General features: G+C 45.0%; 1 protein-coding gene across 12 annotated transcripts in view; it reads right to left on the bottom strand.

Moving 5' to 3' along the window:
• LOC147195289 (receptor-type tyrosine-protein phosphatase F-like) overlaps positions 1–18,293 on the bottom strand; it is a 154,169-nt gene that overhangs the window by 62,687 nt on the left and 73,189 nt on the right. For all 12 annotated transcript variants that reach the window (XM_086129494.1, XM_086129493.1, XM_086129492.1 and 9 more), the window contains 2 exons: positions 17,072–17,217; positions 15,815–15,956 (listed from right to left, as the gene is read on the bottom strand). In XM_086129494.1, coding sequence (XP_085985620.1) covers positions 15,815–15,956; positions 17,072–17,217 — 288 coding nt within the window. The remainder of the gene's footprint in view (positions 1–15,814; positions 15,957–17,071; positions 17,218–18,293) is intronic.

Here is an 18,293-nt window from a genome sequence, read left to right as displayed (position 1 = left end):
TGTTCGCAATTTGCCAAACTGCTTCTTGTCGCGCAGTGAGTCGAGTTCACTGCCACCACACAGCGCTCGCAATCTCAAATTTTTGCCACGGGTGTCATCAGAACGACGGGCCATAGGCCGAAAAATTCATAGCACCCGTAGCTCAAGAAACCACTTTGTAAGTATTTTCCTGACAGCTCATCGGCGCGTCCAGCAACAGGTAGCTGGCAAGTGATGAAATGTTTAAACTGGATATGATTGAAATTAGCCTGACTGCGACGTCACAATTTGCAAAGGGGACGTGGCATCGGTACAGCTGACATCTACAGAGGAGATTAAAGACACGACTGAAGCCGCCAGCTGCATCGTGAAGCGTCAACACGCATCAGTGCCATGTTCGATTAGAATAGAAAGCTTTCTGACTCAAGAATAAAGAGGCACTTAGATGCTTTTTTTTTTAAAATCAATACAAGGTCTCACAATGAAGCCTTTTATTATTTATCTTCAAAAGGGGTGAAAAAAAAATCGCACGAAAGGTGTTGTCTGCGCTCCAATTGGTCTTGAGTCAATATGGCACTGAAAGGCACACGAGTCATCTGGAGGGGAAGAAAAATCAAGTGAAAGGCCCGCGGCTGTTTTCCGACGGCAGCGTGGCAAAGGCGAGACGACATTTGCATGCGCCTCATACAAAGAGGCGAGGTTTCAACAGGGAGGGGGTGGAGGTAGGGAGGAGGATGCAAAGAACAAAAGTTCAGCAGGTTCAACTGAAAAAGCTGCTTGACTGATGATCGCGACTGACGAGAGTCGCTCGGCAAAATGTTTCGCAGACGTTTTCTGTTTCGTAAGACGTGTCGGCATCGAACCGCAATCCTACCGTTTACCTCCAACACGATCATACTCGTATACTAGGACTGGGAGATATCGATATTGAAATGAGGACGATAGCAGTCACGTCACCTCGCCACGCTCGGGTTACGTGAAAAGCTCAGTTCAAACAAGCACATTCCTTCAAGTTGGGCCTTGATTGACAGGTAAAACCGTGTTTGCTTTGAAACCAAAATGGAAATCTTCCTGTCTTTTGTGGCATGGATTTTTGTGACTTTTTTTTTAGGGTCAAGATGCTCGGTGAAATCCACAGGAGTGCCGCTGAGCCACTTTTGAGGGTTTACGCAAACTTTGATGGGCCAACTCTCAAAAAGGCGACCAACAAAGTCAGCGAAGTTAGTTGCTTCGCCAGGGATTCTGCAAATCAGCTTTGGGAAAAAATCCAGACAACTCTCACGTGTTTCCCCCGTGAAGACCATGTGAACAAGCCACTCAATCCATTTCAAGAAACACCTCCGCAGTCTCCTGATGTAACACGGTTGTTAAATGATGAGAATCTCGGTGGAGAAAGGTGACCGGAATGAAAAACCAGAACAACATTCCAAATTCTTTGCACCATCTGGCCTGAAAGCTTCCATTCACCACTTTCGACGAGGCAGATAAGTATGTTTACAACCACGGCAGAGGTGCGGAGGGGGTGGCGGGGGGGGGGGGGGGCGGGTGAATGTAACCGAAGACGACGAGACGACATATGCATCTCGCCGATCCTCGCACGACATCCCCAGGTGTTGAGTAAGTTGCTATGGTGCGTCAAACAAACACTGCGTGCACGCCGCGACACACCTCGGTGCAATGGAGCGTCATAAAAACAAAGTCACAGGTTAAAAAAAAAAAACAACAACAAAAAGGAAAAAAAAACAAGATGTAGTAGCTGTTAGCGCGCTGTTTATCCAGAGGAAAATGACTGTAATGCCTTTCTGTGACCTTTGAAACAAGATTTTTTTTTTGGTCTGGCTGAGCAGGACATTTGCTCTTATTTCCCCGCCTGTGAGCACATAATCAATAACAGTCATCTAATCCCCCCCCCCCCCCCCCCCCACACTTTTCCCCGCCGTTTTATCATCTTCATCTCTTCCACTTTCCTATTTCTCTCTTTCGGACGATCTGATATCATACTTCCACTGGCATCAGTGTGATCTACGGCCCTGCCAGAAACCAGCCGTCTCTTATTTATGCCGGGGCGCGCTGGTTTCGTACATGACCCTGGCCCCCCCGACCCGGCACCACAAGCCCAGGGGTGGTTCTCCGAAATGCGCTCGCTTCTGTTGACCGAGTCACCTTGTCTTGTGTCGACAAACACAAGACCTGCGCTTGTTTGTATTCCTTCACAGGATTACTCTCGTACGTGCGGTCTGTCTAACAGGCAGGGTTTTTTTTTTTTTTTTTTAAATAGCATTAGTCTCATAGCACAACTGCCTGAGTGATTTTTAACTTACTGTCATACTTGCTATTAAGTGGATAATCTTATAAAGCAGACGACAATGGAGTCGTCTTTGTTCAGGAAAGGGCAAGGTCGGAACAACAACAGCCCGCTTATCCGTAGGTGTGTCCAAGGTCTACGTTGAGTGTCATTTTGAACCGCCATTTTGGTTTGACTGCCTTCCTCTGACGGGCACTATCGAACGATGGCACATCAAAACCAGCAAACATTCCCCCCCCCCCCCCCCCCCCCCGCTTCCTATGAAGTTAAGAGTCAGGTTAAGAGCGACACTTTGCCAAATTCCACTGCCGTTTAGTGCCATTATTATTGTATTCACAGTTGTTGCTCCGTCACTCTTCAACATTGAAACATTTGTCCTTGGTCAGTACGTTGGCGTGACTGGACACTTATTGCTTATTACTGCGTCTAAGTCCGAAAAGTATACTTTTTGTTAGCAGCTTTTTTTTTTTGCTTTACAATACATCTTTATTTCTATCGGGCTTTCACAACAGCTGCTTTACAGAAGAGTTAACATAAAATAACAAAAGTACTTTAGTACTCGAGTGTTCCTGCTGCGGTTTTACATACTGTCCTTGGCCAATAAAGACCATTCTCATCATGATTCTTTCTGACGACTTCAAACTGACTGAAAAGAAGAGTCAGAAGAGCCAAATGACTGATTTATTATTATTTTTGCTTCCTAAAATGTGTTTGATCCAGCCGGGGAGGTCGCCGCAATCAAACGTGTGACAATGACCAGAATGGTACCACCTCTGCCTCAAATTGAACCAGCAGAAACCCCGAACAGGACGTTGTTGAATTCAAGAGCAGTCCGATGTCATTATGACGCACACACACGTTTGCGGTTTACCGCTCGTTTCAAACGTCTTGGAGACGTCAAATAAACAAAGCGCAGTGTGGCTAATGAGACTCGATTGTCGCTAGTGCGAGTCGCGGGATAAAAAGGACAAGGGTTCAAAAAGCAGGAGCGTGTGACGGTCTGCTGCGGCAGAGCAACACGTTTGGAGACAAACAAAGGAATCAATCATCTCCATGCCTCAAATTAATCATTGGCGGAGCGTCATTTGTGACACGCCGCGTGTAATTACGGGCCGACGGGGGCGCCTTTTATGAGTTTGGAGAGTGGATGGTGGTGGGTCGGCTTAATTAAAATGTTCGGTTCCTGTGACAGCCTTTATTCGTTCCCTCGGTCGGACATCATGGCTAACGTGCAGTCGATGTCAACCGCGGCAACTTTTCTGATAGCAGAAGGCTTCAAAAGCAACCTGCAAACTGTTGGCCAAAAGAGGTCATTTCGTCTGTTTGGTGGGCCGGGAGGGGAAAATAAAAACCTGACCAAGCTAAAAGGCTACAAAAAGATCTGATTTCCAAAGCTAGAGGAATTGTTACATGAGATCATCCTAATCACAATCATCCACGTTTCTGCATCGCCTCGGCGTTTTGTGAGCCTGATGCTCAGATTTCGGAATGGTTGAGTGAGTACAGTTCAGATTTCATGTTTGATAGCACGCTAACTGCGCTTGACAAACACTCAAATTCCATGAAATGAACTTCCTTTGTCTGTTTTGAGCCCCACACGAAGGGGCTACATACAGACACTGGCATTTCAGTGATTCTTACTGAGGTTTCGTGCACAGAGGGATATCCCTTGAAACAACTCAGTCTTGACATATGACAAAAGACAAAAAACGAGGGTGAAAAAAGACAGCTGCAGTCATAACATGAGTGACAGTGTTCAAAATGCCGTCCTTATCTTCCAAATCGGTCAACAGAGCGGCATTAAGTGCAACGGTGCAGGTGTTAAGAGGCAGGTCCAACTCAGACGAGATCGTATTTGCTTAGTCCGTCATGCCCTTGCAACAAGCATCAACGTAATGCACGCACAAGCAAATGTGAGTTTATCGCCGAGATACGAAGACTGAACGAATAAAAACCACAACTAACCACACCTCTGGGAAAAAGCCAAGCTGTCGGCCGATAGCGACGCCCAAACTCCATTTTAGTCAGTCTGGTGAATCTGCCGTGAGTGGTTGGTGTCAGAGGGCGGGGTGGGGGACGCGAAGGGGGCGGGGGGGGGGGGTGCTATTTGTCAGGTCATGAAGTGCAGGTATGAGGACTCCCCCGCTGACGTGCGCTGAGGCCCACCATCCATAGCTAGTCAGGGCCCGGGGAGCCGTTGACTCATTGGCCCACGAAGCCATGAGGTGAACGTTGCTCTTTCATGGCAGGGTTACGGGCTCGCGGCGCCGTTATTAACAAATTGGAAGAATGAAACACGACGCTGATGTTTTTCCACACGGGTGATTATGAACAAAGCAGGAGTTCAGGCAATAGGAATTCATGCTAGCATGCGTGTAAAATGCACCATTTATAATCTTCGATCATGATATAATTACGTTTTTTTTTTCAATCAAGATGTACTTCATTTCGGTTGGTTCTTAAACTGAGAGACCCGAGCCGTCCTGCTGCCCAGTTACCCTTCGTTAATGTGCCAGGCAAAAAAAACCCAACAACCAAAAACGGTATGATTGGTTACTTGGCAAAATACATGCTGGATTTTTTTATGTGCTTTGAAGTTGTAGATATGACCACACTGCCTACCCCCCAAAAATAGTGGAAACATGGCCTAATCAGAGATCTGAAACCTACCGAGGCAAAATAAATGCTATTACTTTGGCTGAAATGTCTTGGATGGAACTGCCATGTAACGAGCAAATTTAGTTCCACATACAAGATGTTTCCAGTGGAATAAGCTAATCAAGGATCAAGATTGCACCTTATGAGGGTAGAGGGAACGAACAAGCCAAACTCGCCCCACACAAGGCGTTTGGTCAAACTTGCACCTTATGGAATCAAGTATTTCTTTGAGCAGATCGGAAAACGAAAACAATGATCCTCGTGGCCACTCCATATCAGAAGGGCTGTGTCTTTTTGGGCCTCGACATAAAAGACGCGCCGACCAAATGTTGTTATGTGTCGCTGGGTGCAACTAGCTTTTCGGCAACTCTGGGGGATGCTCCAAAATGCGCAAGTTCAGCAAAGCGCCCCTGAAACGGGGCTAAAATGGCCGACTTCCCGTCTCTTTTCAGGCATGGATCTTTGAGACGATTGTATTTTGTGGAGCAACTCATGTAAAAATCTGCCTACCAAATGTCATACTTTAGAATGAAACTTGCCATATTGACATGGCACACGACACCCGCTAATCAGATCAGTCATGCACTCACAAAACGGAGAAATCTCTCCGATTAATCACAAAAATCTGCTCGTGGCGGATATTTAACAGCCGCGCGTCAATTCGCAGACGTCACTGTCTGTTCTTGACAATTGGCAGATATAAGCGGAGGCGTGTGTCATGTCACATCTTTAATATCTTCCCGCAGGGCTGGAGTACGACATCCGGATGAGTTCAATAGATCGTGAGATTCTGCCCTTGACAATAAACCAATACATGACGTTTTCATCATGCTGCAAGATGAAAGAGAGCTCTGTGCCACTATTAGACCGTGAACATATTCTTCAAGCAACAACCTTAGAATTGAAAAAAAAAAGCGCAAAATTTATATGATACCGTGACAAAAATAGAAAAATACACTAAACATTAAGAAAGTACAAAATAGATGTTACAGAACTTCTAAGTCAAAACCACTGTTTTAGTTTATAAATAAAGATAAGATAAGAAAACCTTTATTAGTCTCGCAATGGAGAAATTCCCGATTCACAGCAGCAAAGTTATGAAAGGAAGAAGTAGAACAACAAAATATAGGAGCTGCTGGAAAGGCAGCCACTCACGCGGCGCCATTTTGAAGTCAAAATAACAAAAATAACACAACACAACCCATAGGACACAGACAGTCGTGCAATCTTCACCACTTTTCTGCATACACTTTGTTCTCTGAAGCAGTTATAGATGAAAGAGGAGAGGATCAAAGTGTCCTTTCACCAGTGGATCAGAGACGTCATGCTGATATTACAAAAACGTTGTATGACCACATTGTGAAATGAAACGACAACATTTTATTTAAAAATGCAGAGATTTTAAAAATACCCACATACGAACGGCAACATTCAAAAATTCCCCCCAAATTAGAAAACTACACTATCAGGACAATGAAAATAAATCCATTTGAAAAACAAACAAACAAAAAAATATATATATACAAAACATCAGAATGCAGAAGTGTCAGATGAAAAGAAGAGCTGTTCCAGAGCGGTTTCGCATGAAAAAGCCACTTCATACCTCCCGGAAATAAGCCACTCCACTTCGTCAGGAAAGGGAGAAGGCAACTATGCAAGACTTTTCATAGAGCCACTTGAAACCCCCGATGAATGCATCGAAACATCAGCCCTTTGGGCTCAATCTATTCTGGAGCCTTGCAGATGCAGTTCGGGGGTTTCTAATACCAAATTACACGTTTCCGACATTTTACCAAAAAAGCGTCCACTTTTAGAGCTCTCTAATCTCACGACAAACTCTGAAAATTGCATGTCTGCCTTATGGTTTCCTTGTCCGCAATCCCCGACTTTTTTTTAAAAAATATATATTTAGTCTTTCATCAGGTTTCCTCCTCTGCTTCTCCTTAATCTGCCTCCCTCCCTCCCTCGCTCCCTCGGCTCCCCGAGGCCACAGACATGATCATCACTGACAGTGCAGCATTTGCTCTTTTGCAGATACAGCTCGCCAAAAGCAAAACGGCAATTGATGGACAAGGAGAGATGATAAAACGTCGCCGGGGAGCACCGACGACTCCGTCCAACGCGAGGGAAATATTTAATAAATTGAACTTTTGAATGCGTTTATCAATCGCTTTAAAAGCACGAGGTATTATTTATCGATGGGAGAAAAGTGTACAAGAAAAAAAAAAAAGTATGGTGGCAGGGATTCTGTCTCGTTGAAGGACATCGCAAGGTCGCGTCTCGTAGTGTGATACGGTAAATGCGTTGATCCTTCAAACTAATGCCGCAGGGGATCTTAAATAGTTTCAACATTTTAAGAAAAAGTCAAAACAAAAATGATATTTTTGTATTTTTCCGTTCGGTCTCTAAGGCAAGATCATTGACCAGGGCCACTTTGGAGCAGGTGACGTCGGGCCGCATGTCAAGATGGTAATTTTCTCGTACACGTAACGCTAATAATAAAACCTACAAGCTAGCAAAATGAGTAAAAAAAATGACCACGCACGAAGCCGGCGCTGCAAAATCTGCGCCGAGCAGCCCTTGATTTAGCATTATGGTGAGTTATATAATTTCATGCACTTCATATTTGCTCCGCGCTGCCTTGTTATGTTGGCGCATCTCAGGAGGATGCCGCTAAGACAGTTACATAATGTGGCTTCCCCTTTATGGTTCTATTCACGAAGTAGCCCAGCATTTATGTGGCGCGTATCATTCATGGACTTTATATTTGTTTTGTGGCATCTGTTGCACGTTTGTGTGTTACCATGGGGGCCACGTTAAAGAACTGTTCCCCTTGTTATCGTGTTGGTGATGCCAGTACAAATTTGCATTTGTTCAATCATTTGATTAACCGGCCGACGAAACATCTGCATCTGCGTCAATGTGTTTGCCAAACAACCCTCAACAAGATGGCCAAACCGATCCCCTCTGTCGACAAAGACAATCCCCCCCCCCCCCCCACCCCCGCCTCCAGCCCCACTTGTCAACAACTTTGCCGAACAACCCATCACAACTTTGTCTACAAGAACAAGCTAACACGCCCTTGCCGGTGTCGACAGGTTTCGCCCTACATCCGATCACACCGCCCGTATTGCCAAAGCATCATTTCCATTTATCAGCCAATTTCAGCAAGAACTTTAAATTCCATACGATTTGTGTTTCTTATTTAATATTCCCTGCGCATGAGAACAAAACATTAAGATCTCTCCCAGTCTGGACCAAACATGAAAAGGCGTTCATCCTCCTTTGCGTCCGTCCTACGAATGGCCATAAAGTCCTTGGAAAGCGAGGACGTCAGAGCACAGACCGCTACGACCACCCTCACCATATTGTCTAAGTCCTTGGGAGAGGCGCGCAGGGACACATGCAGTTTGTAATTGTCAGCCCCGATATGATCTACGACGCCAGGCCTCCAGCCAGCAGATGGTGGGAGATATTAAATCGGATCGCCACAGTGGAGTTGGCAAAATATGTACAGGAGGAGGCGGGGGGAGTGTACACCTGAGGAGGTCAAAGCACCTGGGTGCTGCCGTATTCTCAGGATGACAAAATCAATATTTCAATGAATGATTCTGGGCATCAAAACTTGCATCTGTTTTTTTCGACCTATTGCCAAAAGAATGATGTCATTTGCTAATGGAAGTGGCACAAGTCAAAATACAGGTACAGTCTCACGAGCACTAAGGGGGCAATACTGAAAATATTACCCCCCCCCCCCCCCCCAGAAAAATGAACTTACTGAAAACACAAACATGTACAAAATAAGAGAAGGAAAATGCACATGTTAAGAAAATACAAATATATTGGCTTAGGCATAAAACACAAATGGAAAAAATATTGGAGGAAAATGTCACAGACAAAAAAATCCTGCTCATATATACAGTATTGAAAGGAAAATATTTGATGAAAATACAAAATCCGAAATATTACATCGTTATAAGACAATATTGGAAAAAAAATGCCAGGAAGAAAAACTCAATTAGATTTTGAAAATCTAAAACTACCAGTCTGAAAAATAGAAAAATATGACATAAAAACACAAAACAATTACACGAAACGAGAAGACACAGCAGCCACCTGGACTGCCTTTGGCCATGCTTTCAAAGTAGTCCCATGACATGCATCTATCGTCTTTGTTTGCCGTTGCCCTCGATGGTAGAATCTGAAAGTACTACTCACAGAGATGCGGCAGTCAACACGGTATTAACCATTCAGGCAATTGGAAGGTGGACTTCTAACTGTCTCGAAACGTTATCGCGATTCATCAGCGAAGCGTTTTCATCCCCAGTATGTTTTGACAACACAAAGGACATCGCCAGAAGTGTTTAACGACACGCTAAACTTGCCATTAAGGAGCTTAAGACAGCAGTGTGGACATTATATACTGTATATATATGTATGTAAATAAAGACTGAGAGCGGGAAGGAAGAATGTGGGAGAATATCAGTTACACAACACACCTCCTTTTGGTCATTGTGAGCAATTTGAATAGAGGCAAGCAAAGGAAGGGATTAAGTTGTCGGAGGAGCTCGGCTCCGTGCTCAATCATTCCAATACGGCTCGCGTACGCATTCACGGCGCAATGAGATTTCTGCACTATTTATCCCGTCCACCCTGTTTGTCCTGCGCTCGCCGGGGCCGCCGAGATATTTATGAGCGGGCATTGTGTCGCAGTCATTTGCCGCCTCCGCGCCGGGGACCCGAGCAAATAAAGGCCTTCCGCGAGGCGGTCAGGCTGTAATTTGTTTACTGCACACCAAACGCGGCGCCGCTAAATACAGTCAAGCTGTGCCGCGGTCCATGAACCGAGGCCCAAAGACCAATGAGGTTTTCCCAAAAATGTCTCCTTCTAGAGCGCAAATTGAATTCATATGGCATTCTATTAATATTCCGAGGGGCTGCGCCGCGCGCCGCAGTTTTCCCTCTGCCACATTTTCAACAAGTAGACAACTTATTTTTCTTCGAAGCTTGGGATTTCTTGCTTGACCTTTTTCCACATGTGAAAACTTTGCGAGTTCAAAGGGAGTTGACGGGGGTAACTTCTTCAAAAAAGAGCATTTCTAATTTGCGCTCTGACAGGGGAGGACTTTGGTAATGATGGCGCGCGTTTGATCTGTTACCATTAGATAAGATTTCTCCTGTCTTGAGATTCGTCCGCAGTTTCCCCCCTCGAGACCGAGACGAGGCTCTCCGAAGCACCTCCAATTCTAATTCTCCACATTTCGGCAGCCGCACTTACCCATGAACACTTTTCAAATCGCGCAAAAACAGCGTCTGCCAGGTACTGATGCAGCGGAGGCTTCCGAGCAACAACACGATAAATCGCACTTGTTGGACTTCGATGTGAACGCATGTCGTTGAAACGTGTCGCATTTGCGAACCCGGAGCTCCTTCAACTCTGAGCGCTTTGGCCATTCTATTCCTCCTTCCGGGCTTTCCAGACTTCGTTTCTCGCGTCTTTCTTCATGCGCCGACTGTAGCAAAGTCTTTCCATATCTTATTCTTGTTTGAGACAACAGTGAAACTCCTTTACAACGAAACATACATGGGCGAAAATACCCCCTAGTGTGAAAAAAATCCTCATGCATGAAAGCCATTCCGACTTTTCTGCTCCCCCTACAACGAAAACTCCCCCTGCTCCATTATACGAAATATTATTCTCTGCTCTTGCCTCACAACGAGATTCACTGCAACGAAAACGAGCCTTCTGCAAAAGTCTAATCCAACCTCAGCATGCCACAGCAACCTCTATACTGCTTCGTTCGGAAATGGCAACAGCAACCACCACACTGGTTTACACATGCGCAGTAGTACAGGAAGTATTTGTTTCAGATGCACCGCGAACGTTGCATTGCTAAAGTGGCGACAAAACGGACCTTTGCATACCAAGGAGGTAAGAAACGAAAAGCTTGAAAGGTAATAAAAATGAAAGATGGAGGAAGCCAAATAAAAGGCATGATGCAAGAAATTGGTGTAAGTGAAAGTAAATGTTGATCGTAAATCTCGCCATTTCTTTCCCTTTTTTTTCTTAAAATTTGCTACAGTGAAAAGTCCCCTGTTGTGAAAAATTTCTTTCTGCAAAACATGATTACGTTGTAGAGGAGTTTCACTGTAGCGACATTTGTCGGCGCATCTCGTTCCGAGTGACGCGCTCCAAGGCGGCGCGGTTTTCGCAGTTCTAATGCCGGTGTCGCTTCTGATGTCTTCTCAGACGGCGGGAGTGCTATTTCACACATCGGCCGGGCAAGCGCCATTTAGCAGGACATTCGCTGAGGCGCGTCAATTCAAGTGGGGGTGCCGCAAGGGTCAGGGCGCAGGCATCGTTACCCACGTAACGAGTCATTGTTCCCGACGGTCATTGCCAAGCGTCCCGTATACTCGGGGCGCCGATAAAAGAATATGGCAGGGACGAAAGAAGCGGGGTATGACGCTGATAATTATTTTGTTATCGACAAAAAAAACAACGATGACTTTGGGCCCCGTCTGAAAGTCTGGATGACCTCTGGATAGCGTGAGAACTGCCGCAACACAAAAGTGCGGGGCTCTTAACGGCGTGACAGAATGAATTACAGAGTGACTGGAGACTTGTGACATGCCAAAGTGCTAAAGTCCAACTTGGCAGAGGGTCAGAAAAACAGGCTTTAGCGGCTCTGGCATGCCTTTTTTTATTTGACCGCTTTCTCTTGGTAACTTTGGACCCCAAGAATTGACTTAGAAAATACAGAGTATTTTTTTCCACAGTTGCACGATAGGTAAAAATGTCAAAAAAAGAAATGAAAAGAAAAAGACTGCTTTTACATTTCCCCTCTCTCTATTTCTGTATCTTGTCCGCTGAAAAATATGTTTATTCTATTTAGTTTTACAAAGCAGAACACAGCAGTAAACTTGGTTGTACAACTTGCGCTACGATTACGAATTCGAAAAAATGCAACACATGAGTTGAAATTGAAACTGAATTCTCTTTTATTTTACAACAGCTAACTTATTTTTAAGTCTTACATTAGTTACTTTACTATATGATATGAATGTCTATTTGCTTGATGATGCTATTCTACATTTAAAGGAATATGTGAAGTTCATATTTTTAATTTCTTCAGAAGTTCATGTATTTTTACACTTGAAGAGCAGGTACAAAAGCAGAATTGTTACTTTACATTATTTTATCGAAATGACGCCCTTTTATTGTTTACATTTTCAATTATTTCATTTACACAGTACCGTAGTTAGTTTGCTCAAATACCCCCCACCCCTAAGTGTACACACATTTATTTAAATTAATACAGTGGCGGTGAGGCTTCCTAGTATTGAATGATGCTCACCTTGTGCTTTGCTCAAGGGCACTGCAGTTAATGTTAACAAAAGCCCCCCCCCAACTGCCATTCGTTTTCATCTGAGCTGCTGTAGAAGTTCTCAAAGCTCCGGGCTAGCGTGGTCCATTAAGGTTGGTCGACCATTAATCTCCGTCTGCTTGCAAGCTGCCCCCGTGTTTTTCGCGCCGAGTTCCGCCGCTGTGAACTTGATGCATTGCCAAGTCCACAAAACAATAGCCTAAATATAGTCGGGCTGGGCTGGCGACGTGGCTCTTTAGAGAGGTTTTGCGTCGCGGAATGAGCACCCGTCTATGTTTTCATGTGGATATACGGGACAAAAATATGAATACAAATTGCCAAAACGAGTCGGCAACTGATGTCGCCGCCAAATTGACTCACGCGGCGCAACATATGTATTGTGTCGGTTTGCCTTAGGCCGCCCACAATAAAAGGCCAATCTCTCAAATGCGCAGCACCGGGGGGAGGCCCAGTCGACCCAGCAAGTTGCCGCCTTTGGAGGTGGTAAGCAGAAGGACTTTTGCATGACCTGCCAAAGCTTTAAAATACAATCCAGAACCATAAACGTAACGGCACTCCAATCCCCAAGCACGAGATTGCATATGTAGCACAAAGGCAGAGCGACGACGGCGATTGAGCAACACGAGAACATCTGTCTCTTTTGTGTCAGACGCTTCAGGTGCTCAATGGAGCCTTCGCCTTCAGCGGGCGCCCGTTTGCTTTGGCCGCCCGCCCATTCCTCCGCGGGCAGGTAAGCGCAGGCAGCCATCGCCGACTTGCCTGAGCCTGTCGGCCGAGAGCGGGTTTTCCGCACAAGATGTATGAGCTCACATTGTTTTGCTTCTGTCGGCTCAAAACAGTTGACGCTTACTCATCGCCACGAGTCTTTTTTTTCCCCTATAACCGTTGATGGAAAACTACAAAGAATGTCGAGATGACTTCTGAAACTTATTGTGATCAATTCTCGGGACAGTCAGAAATGCTCCTCATTCGCTTGAGAGGGAAAAGCTTCATGCACAAAAGACAGAAGATAGAAATCAACAGCAGCAATGTGTCTTTTCTGTGAAAGACATTTATTGATCCCATTTCAATCGTTTCCTTTCGAGGGAAAGTGCAATTAAAAGTGCATTTGCCTCCTTCCTAGGAAACGGTATAACATTCTCGTAACACGGTTGAAAATGACCTGACTGCTTTGCTGTACAGCCAAGTCCTTTGCATAATTGCCCGAGTCATTTTTTTTTAAATTGCTGGAATGATACAGCGGCACCTTGAGAAACAAATCAATTCCGTATTCTGCACACGCTCTAAACTCAAGTCATCCCTTTTGAAATGAATACAATCGGTCATTTCTCTGTTCCAGAATCCAACCCCCCTCGACCAAAATATACAATAAAGGTCAAATGTACTGCACCTTTGTGTATTTTTTTGTGGACTTGAAGACATTTGGATACTTCTGACTTTGTGAGAAGTGTTCCCACAAGCAAGGCACGGTTACAGGCCAGATGCGTGCGTGACATTGGCGCGGAAGAGGCCCATCACGGCGATGAACGGCAACAAATACAGCGAGCCGTGGCCTCTCTCAGGGCCCAACATGAGTGACAAAAATCCCACGGACACACTCCACAATCTTTTTTTTTTCTTTCTTCCCCAGGAGAGCAGAAGCTGTTCTTCCTGATAACTCCCACAATAACTGGGGGGACTGTGCACTTGTACTTGCGCCTAATGCCGTGTGACTCATGTTCACCTCGTGCCACGCAATTCCTCACGATGCACAAGACGAGGACGAGTATGGGAGGGTGAGGGATGAGAGGGGTGCGGGGGGTCGAAAGGAAAGCAAAAGTCCCTTTGGGAAGATTACGCAAGGCCCGACCAATGATATCAAATAAGCATGCAGGGGAAAAAGGGAAGGAGTGGGATGTTCTGCGAGTCCGGCGAGATGGCGACGGATGACCCTCATCCTCCCGCTGGCTCGCTCGCAGGCTTTTTTTTTTTTTCAAATTTCTAATGGAATCAAAGCCCTGCAGTGACTCGCATCCGCATGACAAAATTACAATCAATTAGGGAGGAAATGCACACTCACGAGCCGCTGATATGGAAGGCTGAGCGGGGGACGGGGTGCCGAACCTCTGTCCACATACATCAAGTACATTAACGCCGCAGAGGAGGAGTGGGCAGAGGGCGAGGGGGGCGGAGGGGGACGCCGATCTGTGGAAAACACTCCAAAAGCTGTTTGTGTGATTATTCAGCGCCTCGCTCGCCGACTACCTTACATTTGCGGCTATTTTGTGTTTTGTGGACATGTCGTGTTGGGAGGAGGTGTCGACCTCCCCAAGGCTAGGCCATCCTGAATTTGGATCAGGGCCAAAGTGCAGACTTTTCCATTGCAGAGTGTTCGATTAAAAACATGAAATGACATCTTCTTTTTCATGCTTCAAAATAAGCACCCAGATGTAAAAGGCTCAATGCAGGGAGGGAGGGAACTCTTATTTTAAAATATAATATTTAACCTGAACTAAAAGGTGAAAACAACTATGAAAAAGCTAAATTAACTGGTCAATTAAAAGATAAAACAAACGTCTTTTTCAACATATCGAGGGTGAAGCTTACATAGCCACATAGCCTATCGATAATCACAGAAGGTTTTTTTTTTGTTTGTTTTGTTTTTTTTTAATCAAGTATAATTCCATTGGTGAAAGACCAAATGAAAAACAATTACACTGATTAAAGATGGAAAACAAAGTCAAAGCAAACAACTCTCAGGAGGAAAAATAGCATTTCAAATACCTGGTCGTTAAAAAAAGCTTCGGTGTTCCCAAATTTCCTCTTCGGCGCTTCCAATAGTGGCACAAATCGAACGTTATACCGTAACCTCGGCAGACGGCATGCAGAATGACACGTCCTGATTTTTGAATTGCCTATTTGTCTATTGCATATTGAATTATTGCCTAGCACTGCAATGTATGGAATAAATATACCCCCCCCCCCAAAAAAAAAATCAACCCGAACCCTATTCATACCAAGCTAAATTTGTCTGGATTGTTTTTTGTGCATCACTGACTAAAATGAGGTATATTTTCTTCTGGAAGCACGGAGAAAGGATCAAATCCTATTTTATGAGGGGGGAGAGAAGCTGTATGTGTTCGCTCTGCCCAGACACATCCCGATGATGTCGCTTATCTTCCCAGAGATGATGCCACGTTGGGCTTCTTCATACAGCAAAACAACTTGGAGCCGAATCACCAGAGCGACTGGTGGTTGCAACCAAGCGGTGCGATTCACCAACATCCGATTCCACAATCAATGAGCTGCTTATCATGCTCATCTCTCCATAAAACGATGGCACCCAATGTTCACGTCACATGAATTGCTCCACACTGACATTGACAAATTCAAGGAATCCTCAAAGCGTTCCGATGCAAATGAATGCAGAATGGATGCCAACGCCACTTGTGGATTGTGAGCCGGCAGAGGTGAGGTGAGGAGGAGGAGGAGGTCCTCGTCTCACCTTCAAACACGGTCAGCTTGGCGCTGGTGTTGATCTCGCCGGCGCTGTTGGCCGCCGTGCACTCGTAAATGGCCTCGTCGCGGTGCGTGCGCAGCGGCTGGATGCGCAGCACGGACCCCGAACCGTCATCAAACTCGATCACCTGGGAGAAGAGAGGACGGGGAGTGGCGGGGGGGGGGGGGGGGGCTTGGTTCACTTTGTACTTCTCACCACTTCAGTCTGTTGCAGCATAGAAACAACTGATCCATCTTTATTTATGCAGCGCTTGCACAGCAGCCGCAGCTCTAACAAGGAGCGTTAGAGAACACGTAAAAGCATGAACGATGCACCAAACATAAAATACTGTCAATGATACAATACAGTATATCTTTTTTTCATTTCGGATATTATCTATGTACAAATATATTTAGAGAGAGAGAAAGATCTGTATGTGGATAAGGGAGCTGAGCAGTGAGCTACAATTTCCAGCTGAACGCCGTATTTTAAGGGACAGGAAGTGAGGTTTGAAACCATTGTACAAAAGTGACCTACTTTTTTTTTCCAACAAAAAAAGCTTTCTTATGGACAGGTTGTGCAATCTGTTGTGTACACTAACACGTAATATCGAATAACAACGTGCACACAACACTCCCCCTCCAAAAAAAAAAGAAAACTTTTCTTTTCCTCCTTAATAGCCTTCGCGGTCAACTTGGCAGCTGTCCGCAGTCTACCGTGACCAACTGGCTGGCTACTCCCGACTTAGACATAGCACACTGCAGTATGGTTCTTGGAGTGCTTGAGTAGTTTCTTAGGCGGCATTTGGTTAAAAAGGTTCGAGAAAGTGCGACTTAGATAAGACACCAATTTAGTTAGGCTTCGAGTGGATGTTTAACAAACAGATAAGGAAACCCAAGAGACAAAAGAAGCCACGCCGCATCCGAGCTATTCGGTTACAGATGGTCGGGAAAGCAGCGTGAGGGATGGTTTTTGTTCAGACGTGGCGAAAAAAGCGGCGGTAAGTAGCACATCAAGAGCGATGCGTGGGAGGAGAAGATGGAGCTGACCGATGCGGGCGCGAGGACAAGCAAAGATGAAGTGGACTCCTCGATCAACTGAGACGGAAGAAGATTAAAGCCAAAGGAGGGAGGCTTGCCTGGTCTTGCTTGGAGAGAAGGAGCCCGGCCGGGTGTGTTTTCTTTGAGGATCAATGGCAATGCGGAGGCCGGGCGACACGTTCCGCTCGTTTGCGCAAGTAAGTCACGAGTTGCGGGCGCTCACCTCAAAGCGCTGCGAGCTGACTTTCTTGCCCTTCTTCATCCAGGTGATTCTGGGTTTGGGCTCGCCGGCGGCCTGGCACACAAAGGACGCGACGCCGCCCGAGATGCCCGTCTGGTCCTCGGGGGATTTGATGAAGCTCGGCAGGTCTGAAAGCGGGCGACAGTCAAAACGTGAAATAACAACAAAAATACATTCGCATCCGATAAATAATAAATACAATTCCAGAAAGCAATTAATTGCCCAATTAATGGGAAAACCCCATTTAACTAATAAAAGAGCTTTGGTTCCTGAATGCTTGCAACAGGAATATATGAATTTGAATGAATTGCCCTTTTGTGTTTCACTTTACAACAGAGAAAAAACCCCAAATAATTTATTCAACATTTTTTGAGGGGCGGTGGGGTGGATTGTCATGATGTTTCGTCTTAAGTCGACTGATGAAATTGGCTGGCAAATGAATCGGTCTGGTCTTGCAAGCAAGTCAACAAAATAATTGATTTGTCTCGTTAATTAAAGCAAATCCAAAACACAGCATACAACATAGCATAATAACAAAAAAATTCATTGAAAGAAATGATCAAAAATAACATGTCACACAACTGACAAAATCTGTAATAAAAATAATGTCAAATATTTTCAGACTAAACAAAAATCTTAAGATTCTTTTTTTGTAACTTTCATTTCTACAATATATAAAATGAGGTCTTTTTAAAAAAAAATCATACACAAAATAAAAACTAAAAACAAAATGCATTCATAAAAAGCATTGAAATTTGTGTGAAAAAATACATTTCGGCAATTTTTTTTTTTGTTGGCCCCGTACGTCTCTGCACATGAGTCGTGACACGCCTTTGACATTTCATGAATGACTCAGCTAAGATGTTGATGAACCCTTGAAACTAGCGCCATGGACACCGTTTCTTACCAAGTCATTGGAGGAGCTATCAACATTTAGCAAGCTTGGCTTAAGTGGATCAAACGGGAAAGAAAAAGTCAAACTCCTCCCCGATTTATGCCCCAAACTCTCACGATTTCGAAGATCCGGTGATGCTAAATGTTTACATTGAAAGCCTTTTTAATACCGTCTGATCCACAAGTGAAATCCGCCCGACATTAACTTTAAAGGGGAAGTGTCACGAGACAGACATTGTGGCGGTGACTCTGGAAGTCAGAACGGTGATAATCGCAATGCCGGTCCTGGTAGAAAACCTCAATCAACTCA

The sequence above is a fragment of the Hippocampus guttulatus genome, chromosome 14 (assembly GCF_054856545.1).
Source record: "Hippocampus guttulatus isolate MCC_2025c chromosome 14, RoL_Hgut_1.0, whole genome shotgun sequence".
NCBI lineage: Eukaryota > Metazoa > Chordata > Actinopteri > Syngnathiformes > Syngnathidae > Hippocampus > Hippocampus guttulatus.
Note: the sequence above shows the minus strand (reverse complement) of the source record. Positions and strands in the feature narration are given on the sequence as shown.